The sequence below is a fragment of the Nicotiana tabacum genome, chromosome 11, assembly GCF_000715075.1.
Source record: "Nicotiana tabacum cultivar K326 chromosome 11, ASM71507v2, whole genome shotgun sequence".
Classification (NCBI taxonomy): Eukaryota; Viridiplantae; Streptophyta; class Magnoliopsida; order Solanales; family Solanaceae; genus Nicotiana; species Nicotiana tabacum.
Genome location: NC_134090.1, coordinates 141,627,329 through 141,645,240, shown reverse-complemented (window position 1 = coordinate 141,645,240; position 17,912 = coordinate 141,627,329). Strand labels below are relative to the sequence as shown.

General features: G+C 39.9%; 1 protein-coding gene across 1 annotated transcript; it reads left to right on the top strand.

Annotated features, from left to right (window-relative positions):
- Positions 1-12,059: 12,059 nt before the first annotated feature.
- On the top strand, positions 12,060-12,530 carry LOC142166035 (uncharacterized). Its single transcript, XM_075224442.1, has one exon. The coding sequence runs from the start codon at positions 12,060-12,062 to the stop codon at positions 12,528-12,530; it is 471 nt and encodes a 156-aa protein (XP_075080543.1).
- The last annotated feature ends 5,382 nt before the right edge of the window (positions 12,531-17,912 follow it).

Genomic DNA, 17,912 nt, shown 5'->3' with positions numbered 1-17,912 from the left:
CATCCTCAAATTCCAACTCGTCATCACACTCAATTTCTTGTATTATTATTCCAAAGTTAGATTGGCTTTTAAAACTAGGCCGAATATTCCTCATGCATGTCATGTCATTGATATTAGCATAAAAAGAACTGTACAAAAGAAGAAAACAAAAATAAAATTAGAAGAAATGAAGGAAAAGGAATAATTGCATTTCATTGAATTTAAAGATAACAGTGTTTTAACACATCCAACTGGACGGAACATAATATCTGAATTACAGACTCTGGAATAATCCAGACAACTAAAAGAAAATCAAAACCCACAACCAAGACTCCCTCCGGGTAGGAAGAGGAGTAGCTTCCCAGTTGTTGTATTTTGCACGTGGTCCCACGAATTGCACATCTGCCTTGCTTGACCCTTCCCCAACCTGAACCATGTTGACCTCGGCGAATAACCGTTCGAACCCCTTCTCTAAGTCTCCGTCGGCACCAATCAATGGTCCAGGGACCTTTGACAACAGTTGCTTTCTGGTACCCGGCCTGACGAATGGCCTAGACAGACGCGGGATTGGCTTTGGCAGTGCCCATGCTTTCTTTTTCATTTTTCTAGCTCTTCTCACGTCTGCAACGGTAGGCTTGAACCCAAGACCAAAAGTATCCAGATTCTTTGGAAGAGAAATTGGCTGCACAATACCTTGCAGAGATGCACCTAAACCCTTGCCCGTTACGAAACTATTTTTCAGCATTTCAACAGCTACCATAACTGATGTCGCAACCATCTTTGGAGTTGGAACGCACTTTCCTTCCGGAATTTTCTCTACCAATACTGTGTCGGAAACCTGATAAACCCATGGTCCCTTGTCATCGTCAATCTCTATGAACGGAACAATGGAATCATTGGGAACACACAAATTATTTTTGCCGTGTACAATAATTTCCTATCGATCCCATTCAAACTTGACCACTTGGCAGAGTAGACGGGACCGCTTTGGCAGCATGAATCCAGGGTCGACCTAACAATAGATTATAAGAAACAGCTACATCGAGCACCTGGAATTCCATAGTAAATTCAACTGGCCCTATTGTAAGCTCAAGCACTATGTCCTCGACTGAATCTTTCCCTCCACCGTCGAATCCCAGAATGCAAATACTAGTCTTGTGAATTCTTTCATCCTCTACTTGCAGCTTGTTTAATGTGGAGAGAGGACAGATGTTCGCGCTAGACGCGTTGTCAACTAGTACCCGAGTAACTACGGAATCTTCGCATTTCACCATCAGATAGAGGGCTCTATTGTGCTCGGTACCCTCCACGGGTAACTCATCATCAGAAAAAGTGACTCGGTTTACCTCAAATATCTTGTTAGCTATCTTTTCCAAGTGGTTTACTGAGATTTTGTCTGGAACGTGGGCTTCGTTCAAGATCTTCATCAAAGCTCGACGGTGCTCGTCGGAATGGATCAATAATGACAAGAGCGAGATCTGAGCTGGTGTCTTCCTTAACTGCTCCACAATGGAATAGTCTTGCACTTTAATCTTTCTCAGAAATTCTTCTGCTTCTTCCTCAGTCACCGCTTTTGTCACCGACACTGGATTATCTTTTGAGGACTTAGCTTTTCTCAACTTTTCGGGGGCAAAGCATCTCCCCGATCGAGTCAAGCCATGGGTCTCACACACTTCTTCTCTGACATCTTCCCCCTTGTAAGTTACTGTCACTCGTTCATAGTTCTACGGGACCGCCTTGCTGTTGATCACTAGAAGTTGAGTTACTGGTTTTATAATAACAGGCTCTGCGCGAGCACCCTTCACGACCACAACAGGTTTACTTGTAACCCTTGGTACCACCACTTTAGCTTTCTCTGGTTTCACTGCAACAGTACTTGACGACCCTTTTCTCGGCTACCACAACTGGCTTGTTTTCTACCTTTTTCAACTGAACCACTGATTTCCCGCTGGTTACCTTTTCCTTGGGACTGGTTTCACTGGAATGGATCATCATCACCGTTTGCGAGGGTTTCTTAGGCTCCCCTCCCTTGTGTATCAACTCAATTATATGGGTTTCATGGTGAGCTGGCAGCAGATTCTAGCTGATATTTGGTACTTCTAGGGCCTGAACCTCGATCCGATGAGTATCAATAAGCTCTTGCACAGCTGTTTTCAATTTCCAACACTTCTCTGTGTCATGTCCCGGGGCCCCTGAACAATACTCACAACTCACCGAGTGGTCAAGATTTCTGGGAAGGGGATTCGGCATTTTGGCCTCGATCGGATTCAACATACCCAACTATCTCAGCCTGTGGAATAGACTAGTATAGGATTCTCCCAATGGAGTAAAAGTCTTCTGTTTCTGCAACCTCTTATTCTTAAAGGCTTGATTGGGTCGAAAACCTGTTCCAGGAGGGTTTTTGTAGGCTTTTGGGGTGGATGGGTATTTTGTGGAGCTTGGTAGGGACTTTGTGGAGCTGGCGCACGCCATTGTGCGTGAGCGGGAGGTTGGGTATAGGTTTGTGCGTGATAGACAGAAAAATGGGGATCTGGCAGTGGGTAGTAGTGTTGTGGTGAGCTATATGGAATGTGGGGGTATGTTTGGGGATAGGGTCGAGGATGGTTGTAGAATGGTGGAAGGTTCCTGGATCCACCCCAAGTTGCCGACTCGATCATTGCAACATCCTCTTTCTTCTTCTTTCCGAGTACACCCCCAGTACCGTTTTGAATGGCCTGGGTGGTTGCTTTGATTGCTGAGTAACTCATGATCTTATTGGACTTGAGTCCCTCCTCAACCATGCCTCCCATTTTCACAACTTCATTAAAGGACTTGCCCACTGCTGACACCAAGTGACCAAAATAAGTGGGCTCCAAAGCCTGCAAAAAATAATCAACCATCTCGCTTTCTTCCATCGGAGGGTCAACCCTCGCTGCTTGCTCTCTCCAACGGAACACATATTCTCGGAAACTTTCACCGGGCTTCTTCTCAATCTTTGTCAATGACAGGCGGTCTGGGATGATTTTAAGATTATACTGAAAATGACAGGCGAAGACTTGGGCCAAATCGTCCCATGTGTACCACATGCTATGATCTTGTCTGGTGTACCATTCTAGCACCGACCCACTCAAACTTTGGCTGAAATATGCCATCAGCAATTCGTCTCTTCCACCTACTCCTCTCATCTTGCTACAGAATCCTCTTAAGTGTGCTACCGGGTCGCCATGCCTATCGTACAGATCAAACTTGGGCATTTTGAACCCTACTAGCAACTGAACATCTGGGAACAGACATAAATCCTTGTAGGCCACACTTACTTGGCCTCCAAGCCCCTTCATATCTCGGAAAGATTGCTCTAAGCTTTTGACATTTTTGATCATCTCTTCATGCTCGAGATTTTTGGGCGGTTTCTCGGTCTCTACCGACATATCAAGATGAGAAGTGTAAAGATATGGTTCTGGAACTTTGAAGGTGGGTTTAGGGGGATAGTACTGGTTGTCGTGAGTTTGAAACAGGGGTTCACTGGAAGATCTGTGTAATGTAGCAGGCGGAGGTGCCACAAAAACAGGTGTAATTGGTGGGGGAGGGTAAGGGACTTGTTTAGGTGGTGGAGCTTGAGAAGTATGGCAAGTAGTGCCATGGCATTGTTGGTAGACGGGAAAGGCTGGAGATGAGTTCACAGTATGAGGCTCCGGAGGTTGGGCTGATGGTGGGATATAAGCAGGATTGGCGGGATAAACCAGTAGTGGATGCCCCTTCGCCCAAGCTTGGTACATTTCAGCCATTTGTTGTTTTAGCTTATACATTTCTTCCCTCATTGCATTAACGTCCATTTCTTCCACCTCTTTTGATGGGTCGACAATACTTGTTTTTGGTTCCTGGTCGACAATATTCAGCCTGTCTTTCGATCGGGTGTTGTAGGAATGAGTTGCCAGAATGCCAGTCAACTAACCACCTGCCTGAACTGGTACATCAACCAACAACCTTATTAGCAATTAGGTTTTAACATATTGGTAACCGCACATTGGGCATGAATGCACCTAAATAGTTAACCGTCTCTATTATGTATTTGAACGGTTGCATGCGTCATTCCGGCCTTTCTTACCTTCGCTTGCAAACTTCCCTTTTTCTTTCTTTTCCTTTTCCATCCTTTCATTCTCTCTTTGTTTTTATTCTCCCTTGATTTTTATTTTCTCTCTTTCCTTTCTTGTTTTTCCGCTCTTTCTTTCTCTCTTTTATTTGGTTACGGTCGAATCCTATGGAGATTGCCTACGTATCATGATCCCGCATAAATCAGACCAAGCGTAGTTCTTGGGGATAAGTGCGAAATAAAGTAAAAGCATTTTGGGATTTTCAATTTTCATAAAAAACGCTATTACAAAGACTGAAACTAACAGACTCGCAAGAAACTAACAGACTCGAAATATAGACTTAAAAACAAACAACCCATATACTCTGATAACAGAAATACAGACTCCAAAACAACTGGCAGACTTTAGCGGAAAGAAAGCACAGACTCAAGAAATCACGAATACATCAATGCCTCAATTGTCCTTGGGACCCGCGGGGCGTCATTCAGCCTTGCTGCGGGCCGACTTGCTAAATCCCCTTGAAGGTGGTAGTGATCTTCCATTACCTGGCGAACGAAAATCATCGAAGTAGCGAAGAACATAGATCTTGTCATATCCTCACAGCTACTGCACTTCATTGCGATATAGTTGGCGACCCTTTTGACTCGCTCTCTTATGACGCCCTTCTCTTGCAACAAACGCCCAATTTGTTTAGTTCTGGCTTCCAGAGTTCGTTCGGCTACCTGGTTCTGTTCCTGGAGTTATTGCAAATCCCTTTCTAGCCGTGTCATTAAGGCATAACAATGTTATCTTTCAGCTTTAAAATTTTTGGCTTGTGTAGCCATTTCACCCTCGAGGTTGCCAATTGCCTTTTCCCAACCTGTGACCCCTCTTTCATATCTTTCTTTCATCTGTTGAACGAAAGTTGCACGCCCTTCGGCATTTTTAGCCAACCTTGTTCGTGCTTTTGCTAGTTCAGACTCAGCTTTCTGCAGGTCATCTTCGTAGTCACGTACCTTTTGAGTGAGGTTGTAAATGAGCCTCTCATTTTTCCTGCTTCGGCCTGGGTTCCGGCTTCAATTTCAACTGTCGAACCTGAGCTCTGAGGGTCTCATTTTCTCGCACCAATCTTCTCCTTTCACCATCGACCTCTTGTGCCTGCAAATCATTATTGAAGGTGACATTTCTCAATTTTTCTCGCATACCATGGATGATGGCCTTATATTCCTTTTCCTTCTCTCCCCAAGCTAACCTCTCCTGAATTTTTTCATCAAAGGCTTGAACATGAGGCCTTTTGGCGGGCCTCTCGGGCTCTGGCTCGTTGTTTACATAAGACTTTTTCTCAAACCAAGCAGCATAATTTGGATCTACTTCCCCCTTAGCGATATCTGGTACCTAGGTACCATTTTTTAGATACCGACATCTATTCCAATCCTACTGAACTACAGCCTCAAGCAATGCAGCTTCTGTATGCAACTCTATGACCTGGGTGCTTATATCTTCATCTTCAGGCACGACCTGATACCTTCCCAATTGCCTTAAGACCCTTTGCGGTGCATATGGTTGAATACTCCTTATGCCCGTTATCCTCAGGTATCCTTTGGTAGCAGTCATATAGATGGCTTCTGTCCTCGAGAGCCATCCTATAGTCCACTCAACCTGACCTGCATCAAGAGCTTTCAAGTGAGAAACCCATGCTTCAAATCCTTCTGGTGTGTTGTAATCTTTTGTCCTCTTCTCATAACTAATGATGAAGTTGTTTGGGCTCGAACCATAACTCATGAATCTGTGGTGATGGCGAAAATGCTCGATCAACCACATTTGCAGAATGATACTACAACCCTCAAAAAACTGAGCCCCTGCTTTGCATATAGTCGATGCGCGATAGATATCTGCTAGCACCAATGGGGCAAGAGTATGATCTTTCTTGGTAGTGAGGATTTGTGCGATTCTAGCCATACGAATATCCAACGTTCCTTTCTCATTTGGAAAAACCATGATCCCCAAGAATGCCACAATAAATGCGAACCGACGATGAATTTGCCAAAGACCTTTGTTTTGTTTGTTGCTTAGACCCTTTTCATGCGTTTCAAAACCAGCAGAATGTCCGAACCTGAAGTATAGGAAATGGAAAGCACAACACCCGTTGCTCACACGTTATTTATTCGTCTGTTTACTAATATTCAGGAGGTTAACGAACTTGTGCACCGATGGAGCCCTTGGAAATATAAGTTGTTGCTTCCTCAAATCCAGTCCGAATTCAATGTACCCGGCTATCTCCTCCAAAGTAGGGGTGATCTCAAAATCTGAGAAACGAAAGACATTGTGGACAGGATCCCAGAGCGTTACCAAAGCTTTGATCAGATCTTCTCGTGGTTTGATTTCAAAGATGTCTATAAGAGCACGCAAGTGCATATTCACCCATTTCTGACCATCTTCGTCTAGATCATTCCACCATATACGCAAGTGTAGTTGAGCCTGTTCCCTGACCACTTCTAGCGGTTCCTGGATGGTATTCATTTGTTCCTGTGGAAGATTAGGATTAGGGCCGACTCGAGTAGACAGTTTTTGAAGAAGAAAAGAAGAAGAAAAGAAGAAAAGAACCATAATTTCTTCCCCTATACGCCAACTTTAGCCAAGTGACTATTTTTGCAAATGCGGCCCCTTCCCAATTTCACGCGAATTTTGAGGTCGGGGGGAATTATTTTATGACCCTTCACAAACTTGTCCATTCTTTTACGAAAATAGCCTTTCGACAACTGAAGAATACTCTGAGGCTATCTCGGCAAGAACGGTTTAGGACATTGTCGAAGCTGGATCGGCTTATTTCGACCAAACATCAAGATTGCATTCACTTAACCACCGACTCTCTTTTATTGTTTTCCTTTCTCTCTTTTCAAAAAAAATAAGGCCGAACCTTATGTAGGTTGCCTACGTATCCCACATCCGGTGAGAATCAGATCTGCGTAGTTCGGTCAAATAAAACAAATTATTTTGAAAACAAGAGTCTTTCCTCTCTTTTTTTATTTTCATTGGCAAATAAAATGTTTTTTGAAAACAAAAACTTTTCCTCTTCTTTTTTCTTTTTCATCTCGTTGGTAAATGAAACATACTATTTGAGAACAAAAACCCTTTTTTTTCCTTCTTCCCCTTTTTTTATTTTCTTGAAAATTCGGCAGAGTTTCGACACTATTTGGACATTGGGTTTTTTCAGAACATGCGATTAACTCTCTTTTACCCTCATACTGCTATTCCTCTTTCCTCAACTTTTCCCAATATTCGTAAGCCGGTCAACATGCAAGACCGAAGCAAATAAATGCACAAGTAGCAAGTAAGATGCATCAGGATGGTCTTTTTGTTTCGGGTGCAACTCTCCTAAACAGACCCAACCCCTGTGTTGAGTCTCCAAAGTCAAAATGCACATGATGCAAACAAACGTCCTACTAGGGATCCGGCATGAGGCTGTGTTTTTCTAGGTTTAAATCCTGGGGTTTTGTTCTAGACTTGGGGTACCCGAGCGGACAACTAGGGCCGAGGAGGGGGCGACGTACCAGGAGCACTGAAGTCTACTCGGCCTTGTCGCTTGCCCAGCCTCGTTCTATTTGGTATAATCTCTACAGAAAAAGCGGGCTACACGAACGTATGCACCATTTCCAGAAGACTCAAATGGGTGGCATAAGAAGACAGTTATATACAACTCAAACAATATCAAAGCGGTAAACAGACAACATTCAGCACAAAAGGTTCACATAATACAGTAATATCAACAACAAATAAGCCAAGTAAAAATCATGTTAACAAGCTCGAATTCTTGAACCCTGAACCAAAGATTCTGGGTTCGATCCCCAGCAGAGTCGCTAGAGCTGTCACACCCCCTTTTTACCTACACCCCATAAAGGGTATAATTACAAGGGAGTTTTTCCAATTAAAGGACAATCGAAACAGGATTTATTAAAAAAAATCAGAGTCGCCACTTGGAAGATTTATGGTGTCCCAAGTCACCGGTTGAATCCCGAATCAAGGAAAATATGACTCTGTAATGCAATCCGCGAACCAGAAATCCGAGTAAGGAATTCTGTTAACTCGGGAGAAGGTGTTAGGCATTCCCGAGTTCCGTGGTTCTAGCACGGTCGCTTTGATCATACTTGGCTTATTAAATCTATTTAATTACTGATTTTAGATCCTATGTGCATTTGTCTATTAACCGCTTTTAAATCACTTGATTATTTATAAAGGCCCGAGTTACGCGTACATATACTCTTTTCCTTTGGCGCGTCAAAAATCATGTCACGCGAACGTGTCCATAATTAATAACGCCTTGTTTATTTATTTAAGAAAAATTGGTTGAGGTTGCGCGGACGCATCCCTCGTGTTGTTTTTAAGATCGTAATCATGTCACGCGAACGTGTCCACAACCACGATAATCTATTAAACGTGCCTAAAGCAAACTACGATAATTGGTTATTTGTTGTATCTAAATCATAAGAAATTAGAAGAGGTTCATGGAAAATTCGCTAAATGGCACGCCTCAAACTTAATTGCCTAAAATTCTTATTTTTAAAATTATGAGGGTCATAGACTATTGGTGTCATTAACATCGTTCACCTCAATTGTTTTAAAGGCTGAATTATTTAACACTCGATGAAGTTAAAGTTCCCCATGGTCGTTTAGTTAACAACCAAAGGCCGCAAATGGGCTTCCTATGTGAATTCCAAAGCCAGGAAGGCTAGCGAAAGGCCTGGGCGCGACTGGGCCGCAATTACGACCCAAATCGTACTAGAAGAAGCTGTTAAGCTTGGGCCCAGGACTGAGCCCAATTTCGAAACCCCAACAGGTCTGAGTGGAGAACTCAGCATCGAGTCCTTGTAGGCCAAAACCCAGCGATATTCAACAACATGTTCGATCTAGTTTTTTCTTAGCAAGCAATGACAACGGAATTCTCATCAACGGATAGCATATTCGATTTAGTTTTAAACTTGTACCAATATGAGTAATGCATTTTGACTTTATCCTACTATAGAAAACTTTTACATATCTAAACAAATCAAAAAATCATTATCAACCCAATGCATGCACCTAATTACCTTGAGTACCCAGAGACTTATGCCAATCAGACCAGTATTCATAAAGTCTTATTCCCACAAAGCAGGCAGTCACCCCCTTTAATCGAATGCACTCTGATTTCAGTCAAAACTAGATGATAAACTAAAACTCAATAGAGTCTAACCACAAGCTGGAACATATGCATAACAAACAGTGAATAACTTAAATCACAATCCCTATATACAAGATCCAAATGTCTTGAACTATTTACATACAACCAAACCATCAGACCATGTGCTTCATCACAAACGAAAGGCAACATGAGTTTCTAAGGAATAACATGCTACTGTTATATGAAAATGGACAGATTAGACTAAATGCCATTACAATATACCACTAAACTCCAGAAATTGCAAGTAAATAGCTAATATTGATGATTAAAAGGAAAACGGTATTCATTCATGAGGATCTTCATGTAATTATAGCTCTCATACTTGCATTTCATCTCCTATAGAAACAAGGAATACCTAGAATTAAACGAAATAAGAAAAAGGGAGAATCAGCAGTAGACAGAAGGGATCAGCAGCAGGTTCCAGTAACAGAAACAAACCAACAAAGCATGTTCGAAACCCAGAAATAAAGTACTGCAACCCAGAAACCAGTCTCAAACACCCAATTAAATTAGCTGACCTCAGAACCAACCCTAATGACTAAGTTTCAAACCATTTCTAAGCTCAAACAATCAGGAAAATTGATTCAGGAAGAAAAGGATTTCAGATTATAAAGCTCAACCCAATGAAACAGTATTTTCTGCAGAAGTTTAAGCTGTTTTTGTTTTCCAGAATTTTTTTCTCTTTCAAGTCTCTTGGGTTTGTATTTTAGCTCCTGAATCCCTGTCTTGAAAGGCAATATAAAGATGCCTTTATAGGCAAGGCATTAGGGCAAGCCTCAAGAGTTTATTTTTTGCCCTTTGGTCCCTTTTTAATTTTTATTTTTAGCTTAACACCCCTAGTTCAAATCAGATTTTTTACATTAGTCCCCACCCCAGCTTCCAGGAAGCTTCCCTCAGTTAGTTACATCAAGATTCCTTAAGCAGACTGACCAAATTACCCTTTTATCTTCTGAAAATTACTTCAATAAATACAAACGGGTCAACTGACCCTAGGACATAGGCCAAATTAAACGGGCCACACTTGCCAAATGGGTCAGCAACAGGCTAAAGCCCAATTCGTACATTAACAACCCTAAACTCTATGAGTTTCTGAGAGACAGAACCATCCAAGTATTGGAACAATTTTCAAAACTAAGACCTTAAACCAAATTACTACTAACTGACACAAATAGAGGGAAAAAAAAGATCCTGAACTAATCATGCATGAATAACAAAACTTCGGAACAACTAAACAAAAACCCAAAAGAGGAGATGAAGCAGAAACACACAAGAAAAGATAAACAAATAAACAAAACGGACAAAAAAGATACCTAACACCAGCCAGAAACCGATTCGGCAAACTTTGCTGGGCTTTTCAAATTTCTGACCGGAATAGCCCTTAATCGTGTATTTTCATGTGAAAATACGCGACTAAAGTCTGTTACAGTCTGAAACCTTCAGCACACCCGTTGATTTGGACTTTAGGATTTTAGGGTTCTTCTCTTCAGGTCAAGATTCGAGAAGTTCTGGGTAGATTCGAAGGAAATTGGTCCGGGATTTAGAAAGAGGGGAGTGGGGGGTCATGGGGTGTTATTTTGGTGGCGTTTGGAGGTGGCGCCGCCACCGAACGATGGTGGATTTAGGGGCGGCTCAGCTAGGGTTAAACCTGGCTTTCTGATAGACGGGGTGTTTAGGACGATGAAATGAGGAGGGGTAGGGTGTTAGGACATATTTATATCAGGTGAGGGCTGAGTTGCGGACTGTTTGATCAACTGAGATCAACGGTCCAGATCAACAAGAAGAAACGGTGTCGTTTGAATTAATTGGGGGATTTGGACCGGGTGAGATGGGTTTGGGCCGGGTTTCTGCGTGATTGGGGTGGGTAAGCTGATGGTGTAGGTTTGGGCTGGGGATTTGGATTGATTTTTGGCCCAAATTTTCCTTTCATGTTTTCCTTTTTTTTAACAAAAATCTTTTTCTTTTCCAAAATTGAAATTAAAATTTAAATTGAATCCTAAACCAAATTATCCTACCACATTAAATTAATTAACCCTAATAATTGTTACTACCAATAATTAAAAATCAAATTAAAGGAAAAAACTACCAAATTCAACATTAAAATTAAAAGTGCAAAATAAACTATTTTTGTGATTTTTTCCATTTTTTATAAAATAATTAATTTGTCTATTAATCCTAAAATGTAAAATTAAATCCTAAATGCAAATGCAACGTATTTTTTTTGTATTTTCTCATCAATTAAAATGCACAAACAAAATGCAAACAATTAACAGAAAATGCCACAAAATCCGACAAAATTGCAAACACTAACAAAAATTATTTTGTTTTGAATTTGTTGGAGTATACATATAGGGCAAAAATCACGTGCTCACAACAACAACATGGTAGAAACCTCATACAATCCCATAACAATAACCGCACGACAGAAACCTCGTGCATCTCAATGTCAACAACCGCACGACAGAAACCTCGTGCATCCCCACAACAAGCACAACAACAAAAATGACTATAATATAAAGTACGCAAGTAAATCAACTCAAGAACTTTAGATTACAAAGAAACAGTATAACCAATTCACGAGGAATAACCACGGTAAAGAATGCTAGGCGTAAGAGAACAACTCAACAAGGTAAAACTAATATTTAACAATGACCCCACAATATATAATTCAACAGCAAGGAAGCTATCACAAGTCAAATAGTTCCAAATAAAGATAAGTCAATCAACTTCACAAGCCACTTGATGAGCAAAAGAGTATTATTAAGCACATATATTTACAATTGATACAAATTCACTCTAAGATAGATTGGAGATGCTTAATGTTCCAGAACAGTGCTAGACCTAAAGCCATATTTACTATGTGGCTACAGAACCATGGAAGATTGCTAACAAAAGACAGGCTGAAAAAATGGGGTCTCCATATGGATGAGATATATGTGTTGTGCCAGGCTGATAAGGAAACAAGAGAATACTTGTTTGCAGAATGTTCATATGCCAACAGATTATGGAACAGGTTATCTCAATGGGCTCAAGTCCACTCCATTGTTCCTAACACTTGGATACAGTTCTTCCAGCTCATCATTCATCACTTGAAAGGGAAGACATCTTTAGCAATGCTACTTAAAATGATGTATGCTGAATACATACATGTGCTATGGAGAGAAAGGAATACTCGAATATTTAAGGGTGCAAGTAGAGAACATGAAGCACTGGCAAGGGAGGTTGTGAGCATATATTACTTTGGGGCAGAAAAGAAAGTGAAGGGGCTCATACCACATTTATACTTTTGACAAAAAAAAAAATAAGAAGAAAAGTAGTCATAGTGTTTTTGATTTTGATTTGAGTTTATTATATAATACATGGATAGGGTTAGAAGGAACAGATAGTGTTAGATCTTGGGTAATCATTGTTGAGAACAGCTAGTTGAGATTGCTATGCTATGATTTATAATGTTTCCCTTGGTGATTAATAATAATTTTAATTACCAAAAAAAAAAAGACAAGTCAAATAAGGATATGATATCTAAACTTCTTTTAAGGTTGAGTAATTACGAAGGAAATTCAACAATTTAATTAAGGATAAGAGACGGAAAGATAATCATAACCTCAATTAGGACTGAGCAATTATAGAATCAGATAATAATAATTTCAATTAAAGATAAGCAGTTATGAAAATATATCAAGACAATTGGAGAAGTAAAATCTTCGGTCAAGTCAAATAGGCAACAAGAGTGAATCCTAAAGCAATTAATTCTAACCAAACCATGTAGGGGTGAAACTAGTAAATACAAACACAATCATAACAAGGACACCTTCACACTCAGTGAATATGAGGACCTAAGAATTCTAAAAGGCCAAATTTTCACAAATAAGTTCGAGCACGCACTCGTCACCTCGCGTACACGGACTACAATCAACAAAGAAGACTCAAATCCTAATAGGAAAATCTCTCACACAAGGTTAGGCAAGATACTTACCTCAAGGAAGACAAACCGATATTCTAAAATGAAATTCTCGGGTGAAAATACCTCCGGACGGCTCAAATCTAACCAAAATAACTTCAAAGCACAAATAAAACTCATAAGAAACTATTCCGGATCATAAAGTCTCAATCTTTAACAAAGTCCAAAAATCGGTCCAAAAGTCGACCCCAAGCCCGCACCTCAGAACCCGACAAATTTTACAAAAATCGAATACTCATTCCGATACGAGTTCAACCATATAAAAATTATCAAGTTCCAATACCATTTCATCCTTCAAATCATGAATTTTTCATTTTGAAAACTTCCTTCAAAAACCACTATTTTCCTCAATTCAAAACACATATTAAATGATAAAAACAAAGATAAAATCATGGAATATATTAAATTCTAGGTGAAGAATACTTACGCAATCAATTTGCTTGAAAACCCCACAAGGAATCGCTCAAAACCGAGCTCTACAAGTCAAAATATGATAAAAATGGTCTAACCCTCGATTTGAAAATCTTATATTCTGCCCAGATGACTATGCATCGCGAACGCGGAGATAGGGTCGCGTTCGCAAAGAATAAAATAATAAGGTTGTCAAGAAGACCCTTTGCGAACGCGAGAGAAGCGACGTGAACGCGAAGCGCAAGGAACAGAAGCTTTTGCGAACGCAAAAAGAATGACATGAACGCGATGAAGAAATAGCCACCAGCCCTAGCTCCTAATTTTTACTATGAAAACGCGAAGGAGGGGATGCGAACGCGAAGAAGGGGAAAGGCAAACCTTCGCAAATGTGAGAGGATCTTCGAAATCTCGAAGAAGGACATCAGACACTAGAACCAGCAGTTCAAAAATAAAGGAAAATGACATGTAGCCCTCCCGGAACACACTCGAGGTATCCGAGACCCCGTCTCAACAACAAACAAGTTCTATAATCTAACACGGACTCGCTCGAGGTCTCAAATCATACCAAACAACTCCAAAAATACAAATCCTGCCATGAATCGAACTATGAACTTTCAAATCTTCCAACTTCGAAAACTCGTGCCGAAACTAATCAACCTACCCCCGGAATGACGCCAAATTTTGTAGACAAGTACCAAATGACGAGACGGAGCTATTCCAACTATCGGAATCGAATTCTGACCCCGATATCACAAAAGTCAACTATGAGTCAAACTTCTCCATTTTTCAAACTTCAACTTTTCAAACTTTTGCCGAAATGCCTCAAATTATCCTACGGACCTCCAAATCCGAATACGGGCGCATGCCTAAGTCCCAAATCACCATAAGAAGCTGTTGAAATCATCCAAAACTTATTTCGGAGCCGTTTGCTCCGAAAGTCAAATTTCGGTCAAATTCTCACCGCTTTAAGCTTCTAAAACTAGAATCTTTCTTCCAATTCGACTCCGAATCATTCGGTAACTGAATTCAACCATGCATGTAAGTCGATACACATAATATGAAGTTGTTCATGACCTTATGCCACCAAATAGAACTTAAATTCTCAAAATGACTGGCCGGATCGTTACACACATGCAGTGTAAAGCTAAGAGCGAACTAATGTAATGCCTCCTAATATGTGTTGTGAACTCCCAATCATTTGAATTTGGCTTATTATTCTAAGTTACTCGATCAAATAATAAACTCTCATCATCATCTTCCAAAGCATGTGTGCACAAGCTTATGATTTCCTATAACTAGATATTTACACCCGTGAATGTTGCTCCATTTACGAGTTGCCTACTTTTAGCTTATGCAAATCTTGTTGTCATTAGGGATGAGCATTTGGGCAGTTCGAATTGGATATAAAATTTTAGGTTGTATTTTATTTTCGGATTGAAGAAATGATAATCCAAATAATCTCGGATTGTGTCAGAGTTTTTAAGTTCGATTTCGGATTAATCGATCTGGATAATTCAGATTTTTGGTTTTTAAAAAGCTGAGCTAAAAGAAATATCAAAATTGAACGCGCCTCACGTGCGACAAAAACCTCTGAAGTAATGAGCTCTAACTCCTTTCCCTACCAACGACGACATTGTTGAACAGACATATGACAATTGGAGAACAATGAAGGCTGCGTCTGACACCCCTAAACACAATTAGTGAGAGATTTCCATCTCAATTCAACTACACAGCAGCGGTCGAAGGTAAGACTAATATGACTACAAATAGAGTGTTCGACAGGAACACAAACCATATGAACTTATGGATGAAAAAGTAAGAGTAATTTTCTCAAAAGAAGAAGAGGAGATGCTGGCAGAGAAGTGCAGACTACAATAGTGGGTAAGTTCTCGCGAAACTGTCCCCAAATTGACAAAATTAGGGATGACTTCAAGAAAACCTATCCACTTAAGGGGTCGATTAAGATTGGGGCCTATGATTGGAGGCATGTTTTCATCGACTTCATGGAAGAGGAAGATTTCAAGCGATTCTATGGTGGAAGACCAATTCATATTTGTGGAACAACCATGAGGATACAGAGATGGATCGTAACTTTAAGGCTGACATGGAATCTTGTAATGTACTTGAATCGAAATCAAAGAATTAGGGCAAAAATAAGTATTTTATGACTTGTAAGATTCAGCACAACAATATCTACAATGAAAGAGGACTAGTTCGAAGCTAAAACTCTATTAATGAGCTTCAAGCTTATTTGTTGAATTCCAAAAGAATTAGGAAGAAGAAAAAGAAGATGAGAAGATAAAGAGAGGGGAGAAGTGAAGAGAGAAGATATTTTGGGTAGTTAGAATTTTGCCAAATCTTGCATACCCTTTCATCCAGGTCGATGTGTGCATATATTAGAATGCACTGATAGTCACGTGCTTCTTATGTGTCCTAATAAAATTTGGATTCATGACAATCCATCCCGCTTGAAACTGACCTTGTCCTCAAGGTCATAGAGGAGACAATGGTTAGAAGCCATATGTTGTTTACTTGTAGGCAGGTAACACTGAACACCTACAAAAGTGCCAACGCCAATGACTGTAATGCAACTGAGTGAGCTTGTCAACTGAAGTCTTCCCAGGATGCCTATCAAATATATTATCGGCCTTTTGTATATTTAAAATTATAGCAAGAGATTTTGACATCCTTGCATAAGTGACAAGCACATTAATTCCCAAAAGCTCGGTTTTAAGGTCACCTTTTTTATAATGGCAACTGGTTATTACGCACCAAGAACCTATAGTCCTCTCCATTAAATCATTCTCAAATATATTCTTGTACTCACAACCTTCAATAATGAATCTATCAGTTGAACTTCCTCCATCCACAATGTTTGTGGCACTCGTTGGAAGCATTACAGTTGTAGCATTTCGTATGATAAGAAGAATTTCTCCCTTGTGATCTTCACCCAAAGAGAATATCCCTCCACAATCTTCAATAATTGCTCGTTTGTTTGCATCTTTAATTTTTTATGTCGTCTAAGTGTTTTCATGGAACCAAGCATGTAGTGAACATCAGTAGTACCAGTTGTTCCTCCCCTTAGAGTCCCTTTATCAAGAGATCTATAGTAATTCAAAACAATCAAGTCTTCAAAAGTGAATCATTTAGAAACTTGTAGCAGCAAACCAGATCTAGCTAATGCATTCTTAAATATGTCTTCATTTGAACAATCATGGACTAGAAAATTCAAGAATAAGAATTGGAATTGGAATCTCTCGTTGTACTCCACCTTCATTACCCATGATTTCAATAGTGTAACTAGTTGTTAAGCATAACTAGTTGTTCCCAATGCAAGATAAACCTATTGTTGGTTCTAAGAGCACCGGGTCAGCAAGTAACAATCACTCTCTTGTCCACATGAACCAACTCATGGACCCCTTTTTCATTCTCAAAATTTAATACTTCTGTGGTTTTGAGAGATACATATAAAATGATAACCACTGCACCAATAATAATATGTAGACTATTTTTTCTAACATTCTGTGAAATTGTTTTGATGTCTTTTTTCTCGATTATCATAGAAAATGTAATTAATGTGCCTTTGTACTTGACTACGTCTCCTGAAATTATCATTAGACTTCTTTGTACTGCACCATTTGAAAAAAAGATCAACCCAACACAATTACAGATATGCCACCCAATCAAAGAACATATTAAGAAAGTATCTTGTAACTCACTAACATCAAAATTGATGATTTTTCAATAAACATCAAGCAGCCTGGTAAACTGTCTCTGAGTCCACTCAAAAGTTTTAACATAGTCTAGAGAATATGAAATTATAGAAATAAAAAAAAATAAAGTACCAACAACCATTTTTAGCTTCTTTGTGCAACTCATTTAGTTGATGTAACAAACTGAATATCATACCTCCCGGATTAAAGATTATAGTAAAGCAATCATCCGTATGCCTTTCGTTGTTGACAGGAAAAATTAATAACCGAAGTAATAACATTTAGTTCGAGAAATTCGTTGAACAACTTAAAGGGATCATCTAATTCATAACTCATTCCATATAAAACATGACGGATTTTGCACTGGCTTACCTTAGTTTCAACAAGTTCATTCGGCTCATTGAACTTCCCTACAATTTCAAGTGGAAGTATCAGAGACTCGTTGCCTACCTCAATGTTCTTAAGGCTAAGAGATTTTCTAACGGAGGCATCTTCAAGCTCTAAGGGTTTTACAATAGGTTCGTTAGGCACGTCACTTCTTAGTGATTTCTGTTGCAAGATAACATAGTTCTCTTGTCGCACCCAAA